Source organism: Oenanthe melanoleuca, chromosome 11 (assembly GCF_029582105.1).
Source record: "Oenanthe melanoleuca isolate GR-GAL-2019-014 chromosome 11, OMel1.0, whole genome shotgun sequence".
NCBI classification, from domain to species: Eukaryota; Metazoa; Chordata; class Aves; order Passeriformes; family Muscicapidae; genus Oenanthe; species Oenanthe melanoleuca.
Window position 1 is genome coordinate 16,912,187 of NC_079345.1, and position 24,619 is coordinate 16,936,805.

The 24,619-nt window shown below is 38.0% G+C and overlaps 1 protein-coding gene across 1 annotated transcript in view; it reads right to left on the reverse strand.

Moving 5' to 3' along the window:
- CDH8 (cadherin 8) overlaps positions 1-24,619 on the reverse strand; it is a 149,790-nt gene that overhangs the window by 14,561 nt on the left and 110,610 nt on the right. The window contains exons 9-10 of the mRNA XM_056500593.1: positions 19,484-19,605; positions 12,967-13,084 (exon numbers count right to left, since the gene is read on the reverse strand). Coding sequence (XP_056356568.1) covers positions 12,967-13,084; positions 19,484-19,605 — 240 coding nt within the window. The remainder of the gene's footprint in view (positions 1-12,966; positions 13,085-19,483; positions 19,606-24,619) is intronic.

Genomic DNA, 24,619 nt, shown 5'->3' on the forward strand with positions numbered 1-24,619 from the left:
CCTCTGTCTCACACCCAAAGGATTCACTCCATGCCTTATTACATGCACACCTCTCACTGAGGATGTGAATCCCATGGGGAAAACTCATGGCCTTTTGAAATGCAGGGAAGAGAAAAAGGCATCCAGAGAAGGAATGCCAGTGAGTAAAAAAAAACAAAAAAAAACAAACAAAAAAAAAAAAAAAAAACAAAACAAAACAAAACAAAACAAAAAAAAAAACAAAAAAAAAGCCAAAAAAACAATTACCCATCTATGAAGTGGAATAGTTTGAAAGTTTTTGAATGAAACATCCCCCTACTCTTTGGAATGTTTCTGGACAGCATGTAAACATTACATGGAAAAAAACTGGAACAGCCACGAGTTCCAGGCTGGGATACACAGCTGGATTATGGAGAGTCAAAGCAGGAACACACACACACCTGAATTCAGGTTCCCAGCCCAGGACACACTGCAGACCCTGCCTTTGCTCTGTACATGGTGTGACACAACACAGAACTTGGAGAGAAGGAGCCAGGGAAAGGTGTCAGCACTTGAATTCTGCCTTGCTACAGAGATATTACAAAGTCAATGCCAATATGGGTGAATACATGAAAACTACAGCACCAGTTCAGGAGTTGTTTAGAGTTGTCATGGAATCACAGGATGAGTGAGGCTGGGAGGGACCTCTAGAGGTCACCTGCTCCAATCCCTGCTCACCACAGCTACCCAGAGCCCAGGAGTGGCTTCTGAACATCTCCAAGGATGGGAGTTCTATAATTAGTAAAAAAATCGTATTCACAATTGAAATGTAACTGTGACAAAACAAATGACACCTTATTCAGTGTTTTTCTTCATCCCATGAAGAGATATAGATATATAAAGAATCTGTAAGCCATGAGAACACCTTGCAATTGTTCCTTGTTGTCTTCTAATTTGTGATGAAGAGCCTGATAAAGTATTGTTTAAGCAAAATTGTTTAAGCAGAAGCTGCAATAAAAATACAAAGCATGATCACATAAAAATATTAGAAGAGATAGGGATTCAACTGGCAGAGTAAAATAAATCTCAATACACCAAAAAGACCTCTGTGATCATGAAGAAAAAACATATAAAGTCAAAAAGATGAGCAGAAAGAAACTGGTAGGTACTTTGAGAAAGTTATGCTTCCTTACTGGAAAAAAAAAAATAAAAAGAAAAACAATTTTAGCTTAGAAAAAGCAATGGTCTATATATGAATTTTTGAAGCAAGTGGTTCTGCTAGACAGACTGTATTAGAAGTCTATAAAGTTTTTAGCAACTACATCTTTTGATCTTGCCTGTTAGCACAAAAAAAGGCACAAAACAATAAGTTGATTTGTTATATTTTTTTTCTCATTTAAAAATAGAAAATATTAGCAGAAAGAAGCTATAACAATGTGGATCAGATAGAGATGATACAGAAGGAGATGTCAGGTGTAGAACTGAGTCTAAACTACCTCCCTCTGTATTCAGAATTGCAGCTCATATCAAAGATACCACAGCTGCCATCTCACTGGGCTCCACCATCTCCTCTCCTGACAAGCAAATTCCTCACTTTTCCTATCTGGGACTTTCAGAAGAATCCAAAATATCCCTTCTTGGAGCACTCCTGAAACTCTCAGTCTTTACCTGCTCACAGCTCTGCAGTGTTTGCACAGCACAGCACAGTGATTAAATGCTGTCTCCAAATTCATTCAGCAAACCCATAGCCAAGCTAAACAGAAGTGTTCCAAAGTCCAGAATCAAAAATCCATCACTTCTGTACAGTGTTCTGAGATCACAAGGTCTTAATCTTTGCTGGGGGAACACTGCATGGTTTACAGGAGGGTCACATATAATGGATGAAAATGTTCTAGAAAGTGACAGGACCCAGCTAAGCAAGGTTAGAGAGCAACAAAAAAGGCTAGATGAATTAGTTTTAATTTTTATTATTTACTATAACCTATATTTCAGTTTTAGGTTAGACTGAATGAGAGTTTCATAACACAGCACAAAGAAACCAGAAAGTTTTACCTGCGTTTACAAAAGCCATGTGAAATTGCTATGACATTAAAAAGAAGAAAAAATTCAGCGTTCATGTTCAAGACAGCCCAACATTCTCAGAACAGAGCAGAGAACTTTCATCAGCACTCAAAGATTACTGTTGGTGCTCCTTTTAAGGTTTATGACTTCAACACCAAACTCTACTCCAAACTCCACCCAGAGGACTTCCCTCCTGACTCAGCTCTTAGCATCAGATGTAGGGAAAATCCCAAGCCCACAGAGTTACAGTTCAGGCATGTACACTGTCCTTAGCTACAGGCAGAGTGAAGGCTGAGCCCAGGGTTAGTCAGGCCAGGCTGGGGCTCAGCTTTGCTCTCTGGACACAGGCACACAGCTCCCACTGCTTCCCTGATTCCCACATCCACCAGTTACCTTTGGAGGACCCACCAGCTCTTCAGTGCCATCAAGCAGACATCTGGTCCTTTTCTTCAAGCTCTATTTATCTCTCCCTAACAAGCTGCCTTATTATCTCACTTCAAACAGGGGCCCATCTTCACTCCCTCTCTAATCAGTGCTGATTACCAAGTGTGCACATCCTATCATTTTAGGATATGCAAACTCTCTCCCCAGACTAGACAGGTCAACTGATGCATTTCATTTCTTTGCTGTGTTTGGCTCAGTGTGTAAGATCTCTGCTTTCAGTCAAATCATGTATTCTACCTCTTCTCTGCCCTCTGAATGGATTGCCTTCTAGGCAGATTTATTACATAAATATTACATGCTAATAATTACATAAATATGTCTCTAATTACTGGCTGCTTGCCAAATAAAGTACGTCCTAATTAGACAGAATTAAATGTAGACCAACAAAGTGACATATTTTACAAGATCATCCATAAAAATTACAAAATCAAAAGTTGATGGGAAAATAACCTAAGTGGTACAAAACCATTCAACTGATTAAAAAAAAAGTTTTGTCTCCCTTATTCTCTAAAGGTTGGTGTCAGAAGGGGTAGTAAAAAATCATTTAAAAATTTTGTTTCCTTCTGTATCTCGCTTCTGTGCTTGCTGTGACAGAGAAATACAACCCATTCTTAAACAGCCATCTCCTCAAAATGAATAAGGAGAAAAAAAAAGGAAAAGGGAAAAGGGAAAAGGGAAAGGGAAAGGGAAAGGGAAAGGGAAAGGGAAAGGGAAAGGGAAAGGGAAAGGGAAAGGGAAAAGGGAAAGGGAAAGGGGGAAAGGAAAAGGGAAAAGGAAAGGGAAGGGGAAGGGAAAGGAAAAGAGAAAAGAAAGGAAAAGAGAAAAGAAAAGAACATTCTCGTGTCATATTTAACAATCAGGTATTTAGGGGTAAAATCCAAATATTCCAAACAAAACAGAAGCTAACCATGAGGTGAACACAGAACTGCTTAGATGCAATATAACTCTGCTGGGTAATATATTGAGGTGGTGATGGGGCAGAGGTTCTACCAGAACCTTTGGCCTCAGGACGACATTCCTCCTGCTCAGAATTAAACCCACTTCCAGGAAATCAAACATAGTCAGTGCATTGTCCATGAACATTTCCACCACAGAAATTGCTTTTTGTGGAAAACCTGGAGGAATCAGGTGCATCCATCAAGCCAGAAGTGGTACTTAAAAGTCTCTTAACTCTTTCAGAAGGTAGCTGATTAAAAATCTGGAAATTTATCTCCAAATATTACATATTCACTTAGCTATAAATACTACTATGAAATACTTCTAAAGTCCTAGAGTATCATAATCATGGGTGCTGTGAGTTTTTAAGGAGTTATGTTTTTAGAGCACTTAGGGAACCTTTGATTAAAGGCACAGAATCCCAGGATGAAAGGGACCCCAGGGGCTGCTCTGGTGCCCCCTCCCTGCTCCAGCAGGGCCATCCCAGAGCACAGGGCACAGCACAGTGTCCATGAGGCTCTGGAATATCCCCAGCAGAGACTGCACAGCCTCTCTGCACACTCTGCTCAGGGCTGGCACTGCCCAGGGCACAGGCTGTGCCTCCTGTGCAGGGGCAGGTCCTGGGCTCAGCCCCTGCCTGTTGATGAATTCCAAGGAGCTGGTGCTGCAGATCTTCCTGCTGTTAGTGGGGAAGTTTTGCACTTCACCTTTCAGTCTTAAGACCTTGATTTAATGTCTATTTTCCCATTATGTGTCTGAAATTAAGTCACACTGAAGATTCAATTTGTTCTCTGCTATTTCTTTCATCCACGTTTCACAGTATTATTAAAGCAGACAGATTTTCAAGCTGACTTACTGACCACATTCTTTTGCTCTCCTGTTTTGTTTTCACAACCTTTTATCCCTTACTCACTCTTCTTTAGATTTATTATGAAATTAATGCAGTAAACTGGGAAAAGAGAGCTAGGGATATTACACTAGTGAGCTTGATGAAACTCCTGCAGCAGGAATTTTCACAGCTGTCCAATCCATTCCCTCATGATGGGTAAGCACTGTCGTGCATATGGTGCACAACACCGACCTCAGATCTTTTTCACTCAGATTGCATCTGGTTCTCAATTAGTTTGATTTATAAAATGAAACATAATTGACGTCTTGGCAACATTCTGTTGCTAGCAGCACAAATAATAAATTAAGAACGAGTGAAGTAAAAGTCTCTTTAGTCATGTATGCATAATGGCAGGCTGCATGTATTTGGGATTAGCCTGGGTGTCATCACTCCCATTGGATTCTGTTTGGGGCTGGGTCATGTTTGCACTAATGCTCTGCAATAACTGTGTAATTGTGGCTGATTCAAACCACCAAAAAAAGGCAGTCTCTGAAAGGATGGGATGCTGTGGGAATTAGTCTGATTTCCCAATGTGCATATACAACTCCTCTGTAGCTGTCTGAAAGTTTGCATTTGGGAGGCTTGGGAAGAAGCTGTCACCACAGAGCTAAACTGAAAAGGACAGAGAGATTAAACAGCATTTGGAACAGAAGCTCCCAGAAAACACTTTGTGAGTGCAAAACTGTAAAAAGTACAGACGTGCTGGGGAGCAGAGCAGAGCTGGAGAGGAGCTGGAGATGCCTGGAAGAGGACAAGCAGCTTACCAGATGGCCCCCTCCTTGCTGGTCATCCATCAGCTTGGCCTGTCCAGTCCACTGAAGACTTGATGGATCACCTCTGGCTTAGGGCAGAGGAGAGAGGGGATCTGTCTGCAGTCCTGCACCCTGAATACAGGAGAGGAGTGAAGAAGGATTCAGATGCACAGAACAGACAGAAGGGTCGCAGGGTGGAGGAGCTGGCAGCTGAGTTAGCCTCTCAAGAGTTGATCCTAGTTCTCTGTTTCAGCTGAGTGCACCAAGAAGGAGTCACCTCTTTAGCCTATTGAAGTGGTGAAAAGCACATAACCATTGTAAGAAGCTTAAATCACCCAGACGGGGCTAAAAAGTGTTTCCAGAAGAACTGCACTGAGTCTTCACCTGATTTCTGGTTCTAATTGGAAAGGAGTCTGGAAAGAGCAGTGATCTGCATGCAAGAAGAAAGCTGGGAAAGACAGGAGCAGGTGTCAGTGAAGGACAAAGGATTGGAGTGGGAAAATGCTGGCTTCCCATTAATGCAATCACTTCAGAAAACAACATCCCAGCCATCCCTGCCAGGCAAGTTGTTCCAAATCTCACTCAACTGATAGTCAACATCAAGGAAAAACAGAACTTCAGGAATAACAGAACACAGCTGACAGTGATGACAGTAAAGAAAGAAGGGGGAAAGGAAGCAGAAAGTTGTCAGCAGAAAGATGCATACTGAGAATATTGTCACCAGCATTCTCAGCTGGTGGGACTAACACTGCACACCATGGAAAAGTGTAGCCTTGCTAGGAATAGTAGAGAGTCAGATATATCACTTCAACTGCAATGTGAAATCATACAGTGAAAATGGAAATCCATCTATTGCCTGGCAAGACAGAACCCCTGAGCACTACTGGAATGTATTGGGGTCCCCTGAGAATATTATCATTCACTTGGAATTCTACCAAGCCTTCCAGAATTTGAGAATAATCTAAAGATGTATAACACTGATTTCCACCTCACATAGCTCATCACTTTGTCACTAAGGAAAGGCTCCTCTCTTTCAGTTCTTAGGCACAGTCTGTTACTTCACAGGATGACATTACATCTTAGAACTGTCAGATATGCAAATAAGAAAGTTGATTACTTTTCTCACAAAGAATGATCTAGCATGTTTTCTGATCCAAAGCAGTTTCAGGCAGGTGAATTGCCTAAGGACCAAGGCTAAAGGAACGTGAGTACAACAAACAGAGAACTGCATTAATTATTTCAGGGACTTGCCACCCAATGCACAACCACTGGCTCCAGCAAAGCTGTTTGCACTGGCTGAACATCACTTTTTGCATATTAATGGAGTGGAAGCTTGAATCAGTCCTTTCCTTTCCATGGTGTCCCTGCTCTGCTGCCACAGGGAGGGAGGTGTGGCAGCCCAGGGTCCCCAGGTCCCCTCCCAGCCCAGAGTGATCCTGACACACTCCCAGCAGCACAACAAGGCACATGAGACACACAGTTCTCAAAAAGGGGCTCAGCACTTTAGGATAACTTGCAGACCATCAGTAGGATGTGTCACTTCAGGCCTGTAAATCACATTTTGTTTTTAGTTGAGAAAGGCAGTATGCATCCAAAATAGAATTAAGTATTTTCTGGAAAAAAATTAATGCCAGATTATTCTTAATTCACATAATGACAATATTTCAGAGGGCTTAGTTACCTTAACTATCACAGGATTGGTTTTGATAATATTTAGACCTTCCTACTCAGCAAAATAATACCTTTATGCTTTTAACTTACAATTTCTAACAGAGGCAGAAAAAGAGCTTATTGAACAAAATCTTTCAACCACACTACAAAGGAAATATTTCAATAATTTTGTATTAGTAATTTCATTATTAACTCTATTATTCATTTAAAAAATCAATAAACTGAGGTTCTTCTGGTATGCACAGGTTATAAAAATGTTGAACTTTGCTATTTAAACAACTCCAGTTTAAATGCCATGCTGAGAAAAAGATTGATAGCATGATATTTATAATACATTTTTCACACTATGAACACTCCTGGAGAAACATGATGTGTGCCTGTGGATGGCAGATCCTGACACACAAGTGCCAGATAATAGAGTACTTTGTGTTTGTTATTCTTTAATACATTGCAGTGCTTTATTTTTAACTGCTCCTTTCACATTGCTTGCACCTTGTTATGCAAACATTCCTTGTGATTTCTGGTGGAAAAACCACAATCTATTAAAAGAGATGTTGATTTTTTTTCTTGGATTATGCCTCATATTCCTTTACATTTCTGGATGTTATTCCATACCACTAATATTGACAGATGGTAGAAAAATAATAACTTATAAAATGCAAGACTGAGCACATCACTTAATTTGAAAAAAAAAAAAAAAAACACTAACAAGGATGTGATTTGGTCTGTTTTGGAGTTTGAAAGTCTAATTAGTGATATATAAAAGAGATGAGGATGATAATTAAACACATTAGAAATACACAAGCATGTGCTCTCCCTCGAGCAGTGCCATTGTGGAGCACCCTCTGGCACTTGGCAGCTGGGCCACAAAGTTTCCCAAAATTGCCTGAAACGGCAGCAATGTGTGAGGATGTGCTGCTCACATCCAAGGGAGGGTTTGGGTGCTTTATCCTGCACATCACCCAGAAATGATGGGATTAATGATGTCCTTGCTCTGGCAATTTGTAACTGGGGTCAGGGGGTTAACTTTGAAATTGGGCAGAGTGGAAGGAGAGCAGTGAAACAGAGGAGTCACCTCAGAGCTCTCTGAGGGATATATTTGGAGAGAAAAGTCAATCAAAAACACAGAAGAGGCTTCAGCTGGCAGCTGAGACAATGGCAGAGAGACTTATCCAGAAATGCCAAAAGAAACTCTTTCATGGGAAGACTTATTTTAACACATGAGAGTTACTCTGGTGGGAACAAAAGACTCACCCTCCAGGTATGTATTTGACAGATGCTGCTAAAAATACTTTCATGAAAAAAGAAGGAGAAAAATCCAGGGTTTATTATATTAAAACCACAGTGACAGAGAAGTACTTAAAAAAAAAAAAAAAAAAAAAAAAAAAAAAAAAAAGTGATAATAATTTGTCAAATTGTTTGGGATATCTAAGAGTGCTTGCATGTAATTGTTTTCCTCAGCTATTGTGAAAGTGTAGAAATATTTGTTTTTTAATGGCAAAGAGGTGATAAAATTTAAAATAAACTATAGTATACAAAGGCATGCAAGGCAGTGATTGAAATTATTATCCCAGGCCATTCCCTTTAAAACCCCTGACACAGTGCCTGCACTTTCAAGGCAGCATGAGGAAGACATAAGTAAGATTTAACTTGAGGGAAAGTACAAAAGAATTGGACATTTAAAGGTGATCACTCTTGGTGCTGTTCTGTGTATCATAGATGCAATAGACTAAGTGTGGCTGAGAATAAATATTAAGTTTGTAAGAGAGAACTAACAGAACAGTTCATCACTTAAGGAAATATATAATGCTTCAATTAAAAAAAAAAACAATAAAACATTTTACTATGCACTCACTAGAATCAGGACCAAATTCAGACCTCAACTTGCCAGATGGACACTGAATATTTAAGGGAAGGAGGAGGCTGATTACTGATAATCAGCCTATTACAAGCCAAATCAGGCTGTTGGATTTTTGCAGGAGTATGAGCTCATGCCAGTAAGGTTCTTAACCCAAAGGTAAGCCCATGAGCCAGGTATCCCTACATAAGCCCTATAAGAAGTGTGGAATACCCCATTTATCCAAAAAGATGCACCATTTCTCCTGTCAGAAGAATTACTGCATCCAAAGGCACCATGGAACACTCAGTTTGGAGTTGATTCAATTAGGAAATAGATTCTGGCATCAGAAAAATGGAATAGCAATGGCAACTTCTTGTAGGAAAATCTTTAGGTGTCTTTATGGCAAAGATGTGTTTGGTAGTTTTTGACAGTAAGAACTGCATTGGCAGTGTATCAAAATGTTTGCATGTGTGAAAATGCTCCTATCACAGAATTCTCTTCTCACTTGAACAATCTAAGGGAACCTGAAGAATTCAATGCTGAAAACAGGTACTGCTGTGAGGGTTGCAGCAGAAGATCCTTGTACTGGCATTGGATTTTAGGTAATGGTCTGTAAAGACCATTCAACTGAAAAAAAAAGGCTGCCAACAAATTCTAATTCCATTTCCAGGGTCTCATTTCAGTTTTCTGATGCCATGACAGTACAAAATCCTCCTCAGTTGTCTAAATTCCTGTCAGTTTTTTGTCATTTATTGTGTGCCTACAGTTTTTTTTGGAAGGGTTAATTCCAGTCAGTCTACAACACATTGCTAGAGTGTATCAACACTTGTCTAAACATCAGATATTTTCATCTGAAATTTGAGGTTTTTCTGCTTTGAAGTTTCTCAGACACAGCACACAGAACAGGTTTTTTTCCCCACTTCTGCTCCTATGCAGAAAACCCAGCACAAAGGCACGTGAAAAGTGCCCAGAGATTCAGTCAGGAGTTTGTGCAGCCAGGGACTTGTTATATCAGAGAGTCACAGCTTTAGTCACGGGTCTAACACAGAAAACATGACATGATTTTCATGCAGCATTAACTTCTTTTTTTTACTAGATATATATATATATATATATATATATATATATATATATGTATATATATTATTTCTCTTGAGAGGGGATAAAGGTTTTTGCACCTGGCAATACAAGTGCTCAGTGTGCCTTGATTACAGCTTGAGAGGACATGATTGCCCCAATTCAGATTATCACTCACTGCCCAGGAACCCAAGGCACTAAACCTACAAACCTCACCCACTAATGGACATCTGAGCTCAGAAAAGAACAGAAGAAAAGCATCAGCAGACATGGAAAATAAAGATGGCTAAGAGATGATCTACAGACATTCAGTGAGATGCATGATGGCATTTAAATTTACATTTTTTTACATTGTTTACATCAGAAAGGCACCACAGCCTCTACAGTTTTGGGTATCTTGTCTACAGAAGGGATTGTAAATATGGAAATCCAACAAACCAAGCAAATGAAGAACACCAGTGCACCATTTCAAGGCACAGATTCTGCTGTGAGCACAGCATAACTTCTATATATGCAATAAAATCTTCTGAGAAGTGTTTTGGGGTTGTTTTTTGTGTGGCTCCTGATGAAGATACCTGTTGTGTCACTTGGTTAAGCACATTCCTCAATAGCAATGTGGCCAATCACAATATTTGCAGTGTGTGTCAGCAGCACAGTTAATTACTGACTATCATGGGAACTTGCCTTAGGGTGATCAGGAAGGTTTGAACAACAGCATCAGCCTGTGTGCAACAAATTAAATTGAATAATGGTTGTGCTTATGTTCTACACAGGAAAGGAACATTCCAAACCACAGGCATTTTATGCATTCTTTGGCATGAGGGACAGAAGGAGGACACTGCAGCTTTTTCTGCAGGCAGGGACCAAACTGCACTGTTGGCACATCAATACCACCACATTTCCATGGTGGCCAAATGCCACACAGTTACCTAAAGCACAAGAGAACCCAAAAGGGCCATGTCATTTCATGAGGAGAGAAATGATCATTTCTTCTGTTTGTCTCCACCCTCAAGAGACTTCTGAAGAAAGGCAAGGCGTTAAAAACGATTTAAATAAAGAAATGTGCTAATTCTAGCAAGTAAAAATTGGGTTTCTTCTTTCCTGAGAAAATGCAGTCCCTGTATGGTATTTGCAAGAGGACAGCATTTTTTCTGCAGCCATCAAGTTTCTGCTGCCTTGAAGAATTAATTTGTCAGGGCCAAGACTCTGAGAGGAAATTGGTGCTGAGGACACAGTCAGGAAGATGTCAAGGATTTTGGCCACCAGTGTGAGGGAATGTTTTTCTGTTCCAAGCTTCACATTGATCTGATCTCCAGAAAGGAGAGAAGGGTTTGTTACAGGCATTTCCTTACAGCTCCAGACCACACCAACTTGGTTATGGACAGCCCAGACACTCAGTAATATAAGAAAAAAAGAGAAATTTTACTCGTGAATTCTTTTTTTTTTTCAGGGATATTGGTGGTTTTCAACATTAATCATCACTCATGCTTATCTGGCAGATATATTCAAGACAAAGTCATGGTCAAGTTCATTGTTTAAATGGCATAACTAAATAAAGACTTACTGAAGATCCATTATGTCTAAAGGACATAAAAACTCACCTCAGCCAAATTATAGTCTGATTTTGGCTCTGACAGGAGTATTTGCTTCCTGTGGGAGATCATGTTCTAACATCAACCATGCACTGCACCCCTGGCTAAGCAATCTTGACAGACAAGGCTGGCATGCATAGTTGGAATCTTATTATTGGATACTGAAGGATTAAATCAGAAAAGTCTCTTCAAGCAGATTTTTAATTTTAAGAGATTTCAGGTGGTTGTTTTAAGAGGATTTTCACATGTAACTAATTCAAACATATTAAAAGCTGCATAAAACTTAGTGGCAATACCTTAACAAAATTTGACTTATTTTTCCAAACCTTGTTACATAGAAAATTTCCTCATTCCCACTCAGCTCAGGACTCATTTTGCCATTGTATGTGAGTAGGAGCAGGAGTGGGTCTTAAATAGGTAACAGCTTGGAAGGACAAGGGTAATTAGCAACGTGAGCTCAGTGTTTAAACATGAAGAGAAATGCTAAGATCTTTTTTACTTTGTCATGCTGTGCCAAGCAAACCACCTCACATTTAGGATGCTTAATTCAATTTGTGTTACACTGCTGATGATTATGAAATGCATTTTGAAGAGGTTTGTTTTATCTTCTCCAGAAAACACACAGAGACTCATTTACTACAAGAAAATAGAGATATAAGTAGAGGCACACTTTGTGAATGCTAGAAGAGAAAAACACATCTAAAGGAAAGGAAAATATAGGATATAGTTAAGAATTCAGGCACAGTGTCATTTAGCAAAACAGTGTCATCATACTTCTAGGTTGGAACAGATAGAATAAAAAAATGCAAACAGCATTTCCTCTTTAACTGACATTTCATGTGTTGCTTTTACACTCCTGCACATACAGCTCACACATCTTCCTATTAGTAATGGACTAAACAGGGTTTTGCTTTCTTACAATTTCAACTAAAAGGCTGATTTTGACTCGGATTCCTGGCAGGGTGTGCTTTTTTAAAAAGATCCAAGACAGAACAACTTTGCTGAATATTCAAGTAAGCACAAACACATCGAGCACTCTTTATCGTGTTCTTGGGATCAGTCCTAGCTCCCTCTCTCACCTGACCTTCAAACAGATCTGAGTGCCAAAGAGAAGGATCAGTATAAATTTACTGCCCAACAATATTAAATGGGTCTTTTTTTCCCCATCACATGTGAATGGTCCCTTCTACAGCTCTGCAAAATGACATTTTGCCCTTCCAGAAGTGCTCCAAAGCACAGCAACTCAAAGTGCCCTTCTGGGCTTTGCTGACCTGAGGGATTTCTCTGTCTAGCAAAGGTTCCTCACCAAAATACTTTGGAACCTTTATACACACAACAAACAGGCTGAAAAGGTGCTTTATTTGGAAGATTTAGTAGATACTTAATTTTATGTTCCCATCCATAAACAGTCAATGTAGGAATCAACATTTATTTATCACCATAGTTTCAGATTTTCATCTTACACTGGAATTCAAATTAATAGGAATGACACAGGTAGTAAATCCATCCTTTCATTTGATTACAGCCAGTGAACTGTCTTCTGGAGCTAAATTCCATATTAATTTTACTTTCTTCTTTTCTACTTTAAGTTATTGGAAGCACTTTAAGAGATATAACAAAGCTACCATTCAGCAGATTATTTATGTTTTAATTGCCCAAAGGTCACACTGGTAAAGTAATTGGAAATCAGCAAAACAATTTGAAAGTAAATTGCTGAGATACACATTTTATAGTCGTTCTATTTACCTTCATTTTTCTTGATGGTGAAATTTGGGTTGTTGACCATTTCAGGAAGAAGGCTGTACAGGAAATAATGCCCACTTTTAGGATCATCCTTGTCGACAGCACTGACAATCTGAATTACCTGCAACATAAATGGGCTCATTAAGTTTTCACACTCCTGATAAACAGACAGGGCTGGAAAAAAAAAAATATCTATTTATTGGACACATTTTATTTCTCCCCATGCCAGATTAAAAAAGATAATTTATAACTTTGCAAGGCTTTTATAGACCTTAGGGTGAAAACCTTGGGAAGAGGAACTGAATCTGCCCCTTTTAAAATGTTTCCAGAACAAAGAGCCAGCAAATAAGGAGAGACAGGTAAGAGACGACAGCAGAACTGATGCTGATTTAGACAAGTAATAAATTATTATTCAACAAAAAAAGGAAAATTTGGCTTCAGAAACACTCATATTGTCTATGGCAATCTTTCATTTATATGACCACACTTCTCACTGGACCTGGATATGTAATACACCTTTAATCCTTTCTCCTTCCCCCACCCCTCATTTCACTTCATTGAATAATTATTATTTTTTTAAATAAATTTCAATGGGAAATTTTAGATGATAAAAAAATCAAAACTGAAAAAAAAAAAAAAAAAAAAAAAGAAAAGAAAATACCGTGGGCTGTGGTTTTTTTCCCCTTAATTCTAATAAAACCTCAGTTATTTCTCTACTAGGAAGATATGCTTGTTTGTTTTTTAATAACATCATTATTAGCTAATGATCCCTAGAATAATACAAGATAATTAGGTGAGAAGAGTGTTTTGGATAGTTTGGATAACTTTGAATAATCAAATGACTTTGTTATTTCTTTTTTATAATCACAACCTCATATGATTTACATGGCCAATTGCAGTTTCTGAAGTGGATTTGCATTTACAATTTTTACTTTCTACATTACTCAGGTACTGCAGCTGATGAAATCATACAAAGTTGTACAGGACTATGAAAGGAGGAAACACTATTTTAAAATAATTGGGAGGTTTGGATCTTTTTGTTTGATTTTTTGGGTTTCTTTGTGATTTTTTTTTTGTTCTTCTTTGTTGGGATTTTTAAAATATTTGATGCACTTGCTTTTGATTCCAAAGGTTTTCCAGAGAAACAGAAACAAAACCAACCATGGATCCAGATCCCACCCTCAGATCTGGCTTTCAGGGCTAGTTAGCTCATGCTAGATGAGGTTTGTAAGAAATTTAATTAGAATTATTGACCTTTTCCATGTCCATTGAATGCAATAACAACTGTCTTAGGTATTTATTTACAATGCCTAAAGCAACGCATCAATAATTTCTTGCACAATTAAATTCAAATTAGGAATCATTAAAAATTTTAGTTTTAAAGTACAGAGTGAAAAGTGGAAGCAGGGTTTGATGCTGTCCAAATTCACAGAATTTTATTTTAAAATTTCCACTTTTCCCTAAGAAAATACCAATAACTAACATTTTATTCTGGTTTAACCACAAGGACTATCAATCTGCATGTGTTATATATATGACAAAAGTCAAAATCCTATTTATGTTCTTCAAGAGTCAAAGAAAGAACAAGATCTTACTAGATAACTACAGGGATCAACACCAAAACATAAATATTTGAAAGTATGTATATAAAACAATGTTTCAGCAAGTAGCTGAATTTGATATTTGATCTGATATTTGTATGACAGCCCAACTTAGGAAGGAATGTGAGACAGTTAATTCTGAGTCTAATCATATTCTAATAGGTCAGACTTATCATTATTATTATCAAAATTTACTGGAAAAAATAAGATTGCTTAAATAATGCATAAATAGGGTTTTATTTGATTTGTTTTGTTTGTTTTTTCTTTTGATAACTCCATCTGTCAAGATGGAAACCTTGATAGGATTTCAATCAAATGTATTAGAAGAGATGGACAAAAGAAAAGGCCTAACTCAGCTTTTGCTTTTTTTACTTTAAGAAATAGGTCTCTAATTTAATAGCTGAATAACAGATCCTAAAGTGGGGAAAATATAAACAGTGGAAAAATATCTGAGTTGCTTCTGTCTGTCCCAGTGCAGAGATGGAGCCTTTTGCAGATGGGAAATATTTTCATCTTTCTCTTTGAGAGGTGTCAGGCACTAAAGCACCCACTGTGATGTGCCCAGGGCTGGAGCAGCTGCCAGTAATTCATCATCACAGGGAAGTGCAGCCTGGGCTGGGATCTGAACAAGACAGATCTATTTAGACAGATCTACTTTATGGCTGTTCAATTTTTCAAACACTGATAGAATGGGAAAGCAAGAGGGGAAAAGGATAATGGCACAGTGAAATCTGGAAGGGCAAGTGCACATGGCAGGTGCAGCTTATAAGGTTGTTACAATATTTTGTGTGTCCTGGTATTCCATCCATTCCCTTCATTGTTTACAAAATCTTTCCTTCTCTGAAAATGCATTAAAAATTATATGCAAAAGACAGGCTTAGTGCAATACTACATTTGTTGTGTTACACGCACACATCACAGAATTAAGAGTTAGAGTTCCCATAGCAACCTTATTTCTTTGTGCATTTGCATTAAGATAAGCTTCAAAAAAAAAGAAAACACAACAGAAAATATCATATATATGAAGTGATATGAAACTGTGGTGTCTTTTACTCCAGTAATTCTCATTTCCAAGATTTTACTAGTGTGCTGATAGGAACATTTTACTACTCTGTGTTGTGTGCTCATGCAATGGAATACTACTGAAGCAATTCTCCAACTCTTAATCTGTGGTTCACAACGTGGTTGAGAATCACCAAATCACAGAGTCACAGAATCCTGGAGGTTGGAAAAGCCCTCCCAGGCCATGTCCTGTGGCCACTCCATGGCTGGCACAGCCCAGGTGCCATTGGCCCCTTGCCCACTACAGATGTCTTTTCTTTCCTGGTAAAAACATACACCCCAAAGGTGTTCCATTAGAGAGAAATTGGTCAATACTTGTCATAAAGAAAACAAGAATTGATTCTTTTCCCCTACATATCCAGTAAAAGTTAATAACCCTTTGGCTGTTCAGTATTGAAATTTCTGAAATTCTTACATGCAAAATTCCAACTTTGATGTTGTATTAATACTTCATGCATGCATTTGATTCTGTACATACATTTAGCAGAAACTTAGCAAATCAGCACATTTTGTTTAGCAGACAGCACTGGATTGTAATGAATAGTTAAATGGTCCCTTAGGACAACTTGACTTTCTAATTTGTATATTTGTATTGTACAAAGCCACATGTGCCTGAAATAATACATACAAAGATAAATAGTAAAACAAAGTTATTTTCAACACATCATAACAGTCTAGGTGCAATTTTAGTACATGGTACTGTTTAAAAGACTTTTCCTGTGATGCAACCTGTTAACCTCACTAAGACTGGTTCCTTAATACTAGTAAACACTTTTCTAATTTTAATAAAACTGCTCTTCCAACTCTGGAAAAGTTTCTGCAGTGCCATTGCTGTTCATGGTGATTTCTGTGTTACTTTGCAGACTCTAAACACTGTAAGAGTAGACTCACCACAGAGCAATTTTAACTTTGTCTCTCTGAAGAGTCAAATGCAGGTTCTGGCAGTAAAGGGATGGCTCTAGCTGAAAAGGCAAAGATCTACCTGAAGATTTTGCCCATTAGAAAGAAAAACAATTCTAGTAGGAGAAGTGAATAAAATAGAGACAAATTGCAGGAGACTGGAGCAGCACTGCACTCAGTTTTATATTGCTCCAGTTTAAAGCTGGCTTCAGCTCTCATATATTGCTGTCTGCACTACTCCAGTGAAAACTGTGTAGCTTTGTTTCCAGCAAACAGCACTTCCCTGCAAAAGTGTGAGTATGGACTGGAGAATAGTGAGTGAGCATTTTCTTACTCAACATTAAAGAAGTTCTGTTCTAGGAGTGCAGGAAAATAATGTTACTGTGCTGCAGAACAACCAACAGCACAGCTATACTCAGCAAACCATGTGTGTTCTGGTTTTAGTAATTGGAATTATGCAAAATAAAAGGGATAACAGGAAAAGGCAGGAGCTGATTTGTGGCTAACTTTGAGGTACTGTAACAGTACATTCAAATTTTTGGGGTTTGTTTTTTTTCTAAAACTAACAAAAAATCATTCCTGGCAACTTTCTGTTGTGTGTAAAAATGTGCAAGGAGCACATAAATACGTGCATAGACAAAAAAATGTCCTTCTCCCTCCCAATTGCAGTAGCAAATACAGCAATTATATCAGAACCCAGAACAGAACACTTAGAAAGTAAACTGGAATAGATGGTGCAACATGTGGCTGCACATAAGGTTTTACCAATAGTTCAAATTTAATCTCCTTTATGGTAAATCTAATTTGATTTAAACTTAAATTTAAATGGAACTGCAAATGTCAACAGACAGGAATACCTTAAGACAATTGCACCTTTCCTGCACATGTAACATTTGAGTTTAAGCTATGGGCAATCATCCAAATTAGGCTTTTGCTACTGTATTAGGAGTAGTATCTTTCTCATATCAGCTGTTTCATAACTGAGATATATGTAGTTTCTTGAATTTGACATCCTGACTTATTAATATGATTTCTTCCAAAACTTGAATATAAAAATAAGCATGAAAAAATTCAATAAGGCAGTGGAGTTACTAAAATCTTTACAGAAGCTGATAATTTTTGAATGACAACTTCAATTCAGACCCTAACCTTGGTGATTATTCTGGACTGGTTACTGTTCCAGTAGTGTTATTTGTTTAAACACAGAATAAATTGCAGGATCAGTGCCACCTCATCCATGCTGGCAGCCAAATATTTAATAACCATCTGTAAAGTTCACATGAGGATTCATGCTGAAGAGTGACATCTGCCATCAGATCAAGAGTGTAAGAGGTAATGGTATGTAAAGAATATCATGTTTTAATGGAAGTTTTTTGTAAGTGCTTAAACAAAAGGCTCTTTTACCTGCTGACTCTTAATCATCTCATTTATTTATTCCAAAATGAAATGTGAACATTTTTCACCATCTCTTAAACCACCTGAAATTCAATAGGAATACCTAGATAAATACAGAAAACACTGTACAACAGAACCTTCTGATTTTAGGGAAGCTCACTGAGTCCTGAATAAAGGCATAGTCATTAGGATTTACTCTGTCCTGGAAAAAAACTCAGCATCAGAAATCCACCCTGAGTGCAAAAGAAATCCACTGTGAGCTAGAAGAACTGAAATGCCAACAGTAACATTACTGCCCACAAGGGCACATCTCTTCAGAGGATAGAGAGAATTCTCATTCCTTAAATGACACATTTTTGACACCGTTTTACTAAACAAAAAGGGGTGCCAGAAGTCAAATCATCCTCTGTAACAATCCAATCCTGCCAGAGGTGGGTTGTCATACATTGCTATGTCGGTTGTCATTTAATACTACTAAAAAGAAAATAAATTCTAACTCTATTGTCAGGTAACCTTCTTCGGAGAACAGTTTATTTAATGCCTAACACCCACATGAGACACAGGAATAGTTGGATTAAAAAGCCATGTCATGCTGTCAGCTGCTGTTTATTTAAATAAAATGTCACAACCTAGAAATAAATTGCAAAGTTTAAAAACATTGAATTGTTGTAACACCCAGTGTTTCTCTTGCTGGACAAAAGTTACATCTCATTCACACTGCATTACTTTCTAAATGTCTGTGCATATTCTTGAGTCTTCACCTTGTCATTTAGGTGGCATATGAGATATTCTTCTCTATTTCTGTACATTTGTCCTTCAAAGTGAATACCTTTAATCAAATCTGCTTCATTTTCTTTGAAAAAGGCTAAACAGTTTAAATCCTGCTTCTGACATGTTGCTGTTTACCTCACCTTGGCAAGTGTTGTGTGAGTTTATTCACCAAGCCTTTCTTCATTAAATGAAGAAGGAAATAACATTTTTAATATTTTTTTCAATATAATGAAAACTTGAACTTCCCTACTCCAACACTGTCTTCAAACACAATTACAATTTACTTCACTTTCCATCAAGTTCTCATTTGCTGTCTTACTTTTTTCCCAACTGTTGTAGAAAAGACCTGAATAGAGATTATATCTGAGATAAGGTCAAGGGGAAATGGGTTTATTGTTTTTAACTGTTTATTCTAAAAATTCTGGGAGCAGCTGCAATGAAGGTCGATAACGGAACTGGAATTCAGGTTGGATTACACTTTCACCTACTAACATGCATTATCTTAGGATATGCTGTGCTCCATCACACAGAGTGTGACATTGGGAGCTTAAAAACATTCAGGATTTTTCCAGGATATTGTCCAAAAGTACTCACCTTTAATCTAAAACTATACCTCAAGGGGAAAACAAATGTTTAATTATAGAGAGACATCCCACAGAAAGTGATTGTGGGTTTATCTCTATGCTAAGGGCTGTTAGCATGTACACATGGCACTCATTTTGGGAATAAAGGTGACATAAGTGACAAGGAGAAACTCCAGGCCAGTCTCACATAAAAGCTGGGATACTCACTTGTCCAGGCTTCCCATTCTCACACAGAAAGGCCTCGTGCTCCGATGCAAACTCGGGGGCATTGTCGTTCACATCGAGAACTTTGATAGCAACAGGCACCCGGGACACCTGGCTGTGGTTCCCTGAGGAAAGAAATCAAAGTACCCAAGGTGAGCAGATTTACTTGGGAGTTAAATCCAGCAGTGCTTCACTGTGACTGTGCTCTTCCTGTCTCCTGCCCTTGCTCAAATGGGCAGCCTGTTCTGCAGCAGATCGTGGAGCTGGAGTGTGAGTTAAGCAGGATGGCCAGGGCTTTGTGGCTGAAAAGGATAAATAAATCCCTGTTGCAAACAGCATTTGTTGGAGATTAGCTCAATGAAGACCTTTCTTGGTCTAAACTGGTAAGATTTTTCTTTGATGAAGTTTGTATTGTTTTATTGATAAAGTCCATTATATATGGAAAAGGGAAGGTTGCAAACAGCAGAGATTTATTTCTTTGTTTATCTTTGGCAGAGAACAGCACATTTCACTCCATTAATTGTTCTGGCTGCACATCTATTATTCCTTCATTGCAAACACGGTTAAATTGCTGACCCACATTGGGAGAAAGATGGATGAGAGACTGAGGGGCTGAAGCTAGACAGTAATTTGGACTATTAAAGCACTTTGATCATCTACCACTGACCAAAACTGTGACCTGTGAACTTCTTTCTTCACTAAAGTAATGACTCATTATTTATAATATGGAGCTATTTTGCATAAAATTGCTTATCACTGTGAAGAGCAGAATGAGCTGTAAGGCAAGAAAAGCTAAACCAACAGTTTGCATCTACTTTGAATAGCTTTCAGAGGCAGCTGCCTGTGTCTTTCCTTCAATCCAGCATTGTCAGTTTGCTTAGAGACTACTTATAAATATTTTAAATTAGTTTTCCCCAAGGAGCAAACCCATGAATTCAGTTTAAAATGAGGTCACCAGCTGATTTGGAGAGTTTGATAAACCATTCCACAGCACATAAGTAACTCAATCCCTATTTCAAAGTCCATCTCTCAGTGAATACTATTTTCCAATCATGGCATTCTTCCTCGTTTGTATCATCAGCAATGACAAATCTCAATATTCTCAGTTCAAATGACCACAAAGTAGAAGAAGATGAGGCCCCACCAGTGCTCAGGGAACTGGTGGCAGCCCTACAAGTGACAGAGATGAATAAAGGAAGAATGACCATATACACTGTGAGTTTTGTGGTTTCCATCAGGGCTAATTCTGTTGGGACCTAATCAAACCTGATATTCTACACCCCTGTTTCCTCCTTGTATGCTAAAGACATCCATAGTATGGGAGACTCCACCCATGAAAAATGTGCAAATTTCAATTGCTCTACTGACATTGAAATGTTATAAACATAACAATTTTAAAAATGCAAACTCAAATATACCGGTGCTATAAAAGGCTTTATATTTCTGAGATCATCTGAAATATCAAAATTCCCTCCTGGATAGGACATGGAACATCCCCACACATCAGACTTTAAATGTTTTCCATCTTAAGGAGCCAGCAGTTTTAATATGAAAAGAAACATATTACAGAAGAAAAAGAAGCCCCCATCAAAATACTGTATGAGCAATATTTATGACATTTTGCATCTTATGATCTTACTTATTAACAGGTGAGGGGAACACTTATGCCATGAAATAATAATGTATTTGAAACCAAATAAAACCTAATATGCAAATCATTAATTCCAAACATTTTAAACACTTTTTTTTATCTTCACTTAATAAAAATACAGACAATGAATCTCAAGCTTATCAGAATTCTCAGCACTAGTGTCATATTTAAACACTAAAGATTTACTTTTATCTAAATTAATGAAATGATGGCAGTTCAAATTTTAAAGACATTACAGAGTAATGTAATTAATTAGATAAGCTTCTAAAGAAATTATTCATGTCCCTTGTGACTGCCCCCAAAATGTTTGTCTTTCATCAGAAATACAAACATTAAATTTAAAGATATTATAATTAGAAACTTGATGAGAATTCATTTAAAAAATTAATTTACTAAACACAAGAGAGACTCAGCTTGTTTGGAAATCTCCAAACAAGGGGATATCCACTGCCTTTTAGGGTTCCTGTGACTGTGGTGAAATTTGTTGTTGAGAAAGAGAGAGATGGAGAGGGAAGGGCATCTGCAGCTTGTACTGCCCACCACCCTGAACACACCGCGTTCTTTTGTCATCCCAAAGTTCCCAGGGAAACCCCACTTGGTGCTAAGTGTTTTCCTCCCCCTGAGCACACCTATTCAAGCACACTAATGAGTCCTGGCTGCACAAAGCCAGGCTGAAATGGCTGTCAGGATGACATCTGCTCATTTCCACACGTTTGATGTCTGCAGGCTCTCGGTGCTAAAACACCTACAGAGGATGTCCAAGGCCAAACCCAGACCTGCTGGCAGCGCCCCAAAGGCTTGAACTGGGAGTAGGAAGGGATTGAAGTGGATCCAGGCTGGTCACAAGCTGCCACAACTGCAAGGTCACTGCCCTTCAGGCCCTTGGGGGTGTCACTCATTAGTATTCCATCTTCAGAACTTCTCCTCATTTGTATGAATGGACAGTCAGTTCTTTCTAAACCAGGAACAAAACTGAGTTTAATTACTGCGTGGGTTTTTGTTTAGTTTGGTTTTTTTGCCCAATGAACCCCTCAGTCAGTAGATTTAAGGGAGACTGACTCTTCTTGCATGCACCAGCTAGACAGCAAGACTGACTGCTTAACTTCCAATCTGTTATTTTATGCAAAATCATTAAACAAAAAAGATAAAGTTAGACATTCTCTAAAGAACTAGCCAGATGTTTAAAAGCTTTATCACCTGTATTTATTGTGATGCACAGTTTAAAAAGACCTACCTTGAATTTTGCAATATAAAAGTATCATTAGGGCTGTCACTTGAGAAACATCAGCTTTGTTTGACAATTTAACACTCTGAGATGCAAGATTGAAAAATATTGAGAAAATTTCCACTAGCCTAGTTAAATAAAAGTCTTTTCAAGCTAGGGCTGCACAGAAGGACTTAGTTGGTCATCTGAGGACACCACTCTGTGTCTAGATGAGCACAGAACATTTCTGAATGAGAACATTTCTGAACATTTCCAGCAGTGAGATCCAGATGAGCACAGAACACACACAAAAAGGAACATCTAGACAGATCAAGGAAAGGAACACTCAGTGCAAAAATTACTAGTTGAACTTAGTTTGGGTGGATAAATAAATGTAAAAAAATTATAGAAAACCCACCTGGGTTTAGAAATGCATATTGAAAGGTTTACAAGGTTCACCTAAAAAGCTCTTCTGTTTTCTCCCCAGTTCACAAGGCTCTACTGGAACATTAAATACTTGAAATACCCAACTTGCTGGTACTCATGTGAGTAACCACTGAAACCTACTCAGGATTTAATAATACTGTAGAGCTTGAGACCAAAATGATGAGGCAGATCAAATAACCAAAATCAAATTAAAACAAACAAACAAACATTATCAAGAACCTGAACTTTTGGAGGTTACAGCCCATGTTTTACCATTTGTTATTGGGATCAATATTTTCCATCCTTCCTGGAAAAAGATCCTGCATAACTGAGATGTGTCTGTATTGTAAGAAATTTGTATTACAAAGCACTAAGTGTTGTCAACTTTGTTACTGCACACACCAAGACTTCCTAGGAGTAACTACAGCTTACAAATATAACTTTTGGTCTTTTGCCATGACTAACAAAATATAATGCAGATTTTCATCTCCCATAAACACTTAAAGACTTCATAAACTTGCTTAAAACACTTCCCCCTGTCTTCTCTTGCCTGATAAAATGTTTTTTGGGATAAAGAGAATTATTGTGGCACAAAATGAAATTTATAATTAATTTAAGCCAAAGAAATCCAGTTTAGTTCAGTTTTCCTTTAGGTAACTAAATCATCCAAAATCACTTCAAAATTCTCTTTAAAAAAATCATTACTGTCTTCTGTTTTACCTAAAATTTACCTGAATAGATAGTAGATACCTATAAAAATAACCATTATTATTATTATTATTATTATCATCATCATCATCACCATCACCACACCACCACATGGTTTTGAAATGGTTAATTCATGCTTCTCTGATTCAGTGGAATTTCTCTGATAATAATATTTTAAATTAGAAGTAGAGGAAGTCCTAGTTCTAACAAAGAAATCAAAACAAAATCTGAATCACTGACTTAATAAAAACAACAGTGCTTTTTTACATCCCTTATATTTCAAACTTATTAAGTTGTATTTTAACAGATCCAGTCCTCATGCCTTTATCAAAGTTTTATCTGATGATTTTATTACGATAATCTGCAGGACAAGTTTATTTCTCCTGTTAGAGTTTATGTTGTTGTTTTCCTTAGGCAATCCTTTATTTCTAGAATGCCACAGCTTATAACAATCTTTCTGTCATATAAAACTGACAAATCTGACTTAAAGAATCCTTAGATACACAGATGCTATTGTGAAATGGAGGTTTTATTTATGTTGAAGCTTAACTCTAGAAATCACATAGTGCAGCAAATACTGGGCTCATTTGTCTGCAGCGTTGGGTAATGATCTGATTCAAGAGAGGCTGAGTGCCTGAAACCCACTCCAAAATTGCCAGGAAGACAGCAGTAATTGCCAGCATTTCTCTTAAAAATACCAGCTAAATACACAAGCCATTTCTGAGCTAGGACAAAATCCAACCAGCCAAACTAAAAACTCAGACAGAGCTGTTCACCAGGAAGATTTAGATTCCCCATTGAAACAATTGCATTTTTAAAGGATGAGAAGTCGTGGATTATGGAAATAGCAATATGAACATATCAGTACTTAGCAGGAAGGTTCCTGGACGAGCTGCTAAGACAAGAAACAAGCAGGGCCTGCTGATTATTATTCAATTGGTGTTTCTCTGGCACATGGAGCAGCCGGAGGAGCACAGATTGTGGTGAGTGTCTGTGTGTACATGTGTGTGGGAGGGGCGCCGAAAGGAAAGGATGTGGAACATATTTCCCAGGTTTGTTCCTTCAGTCATTCTTTGGGAGAAAAATAATAACGGAGTTGAAAAGTTTCATCTCCTCTCAGTAGCTCCCTGGGTTTATTTTGCTGTGGGTC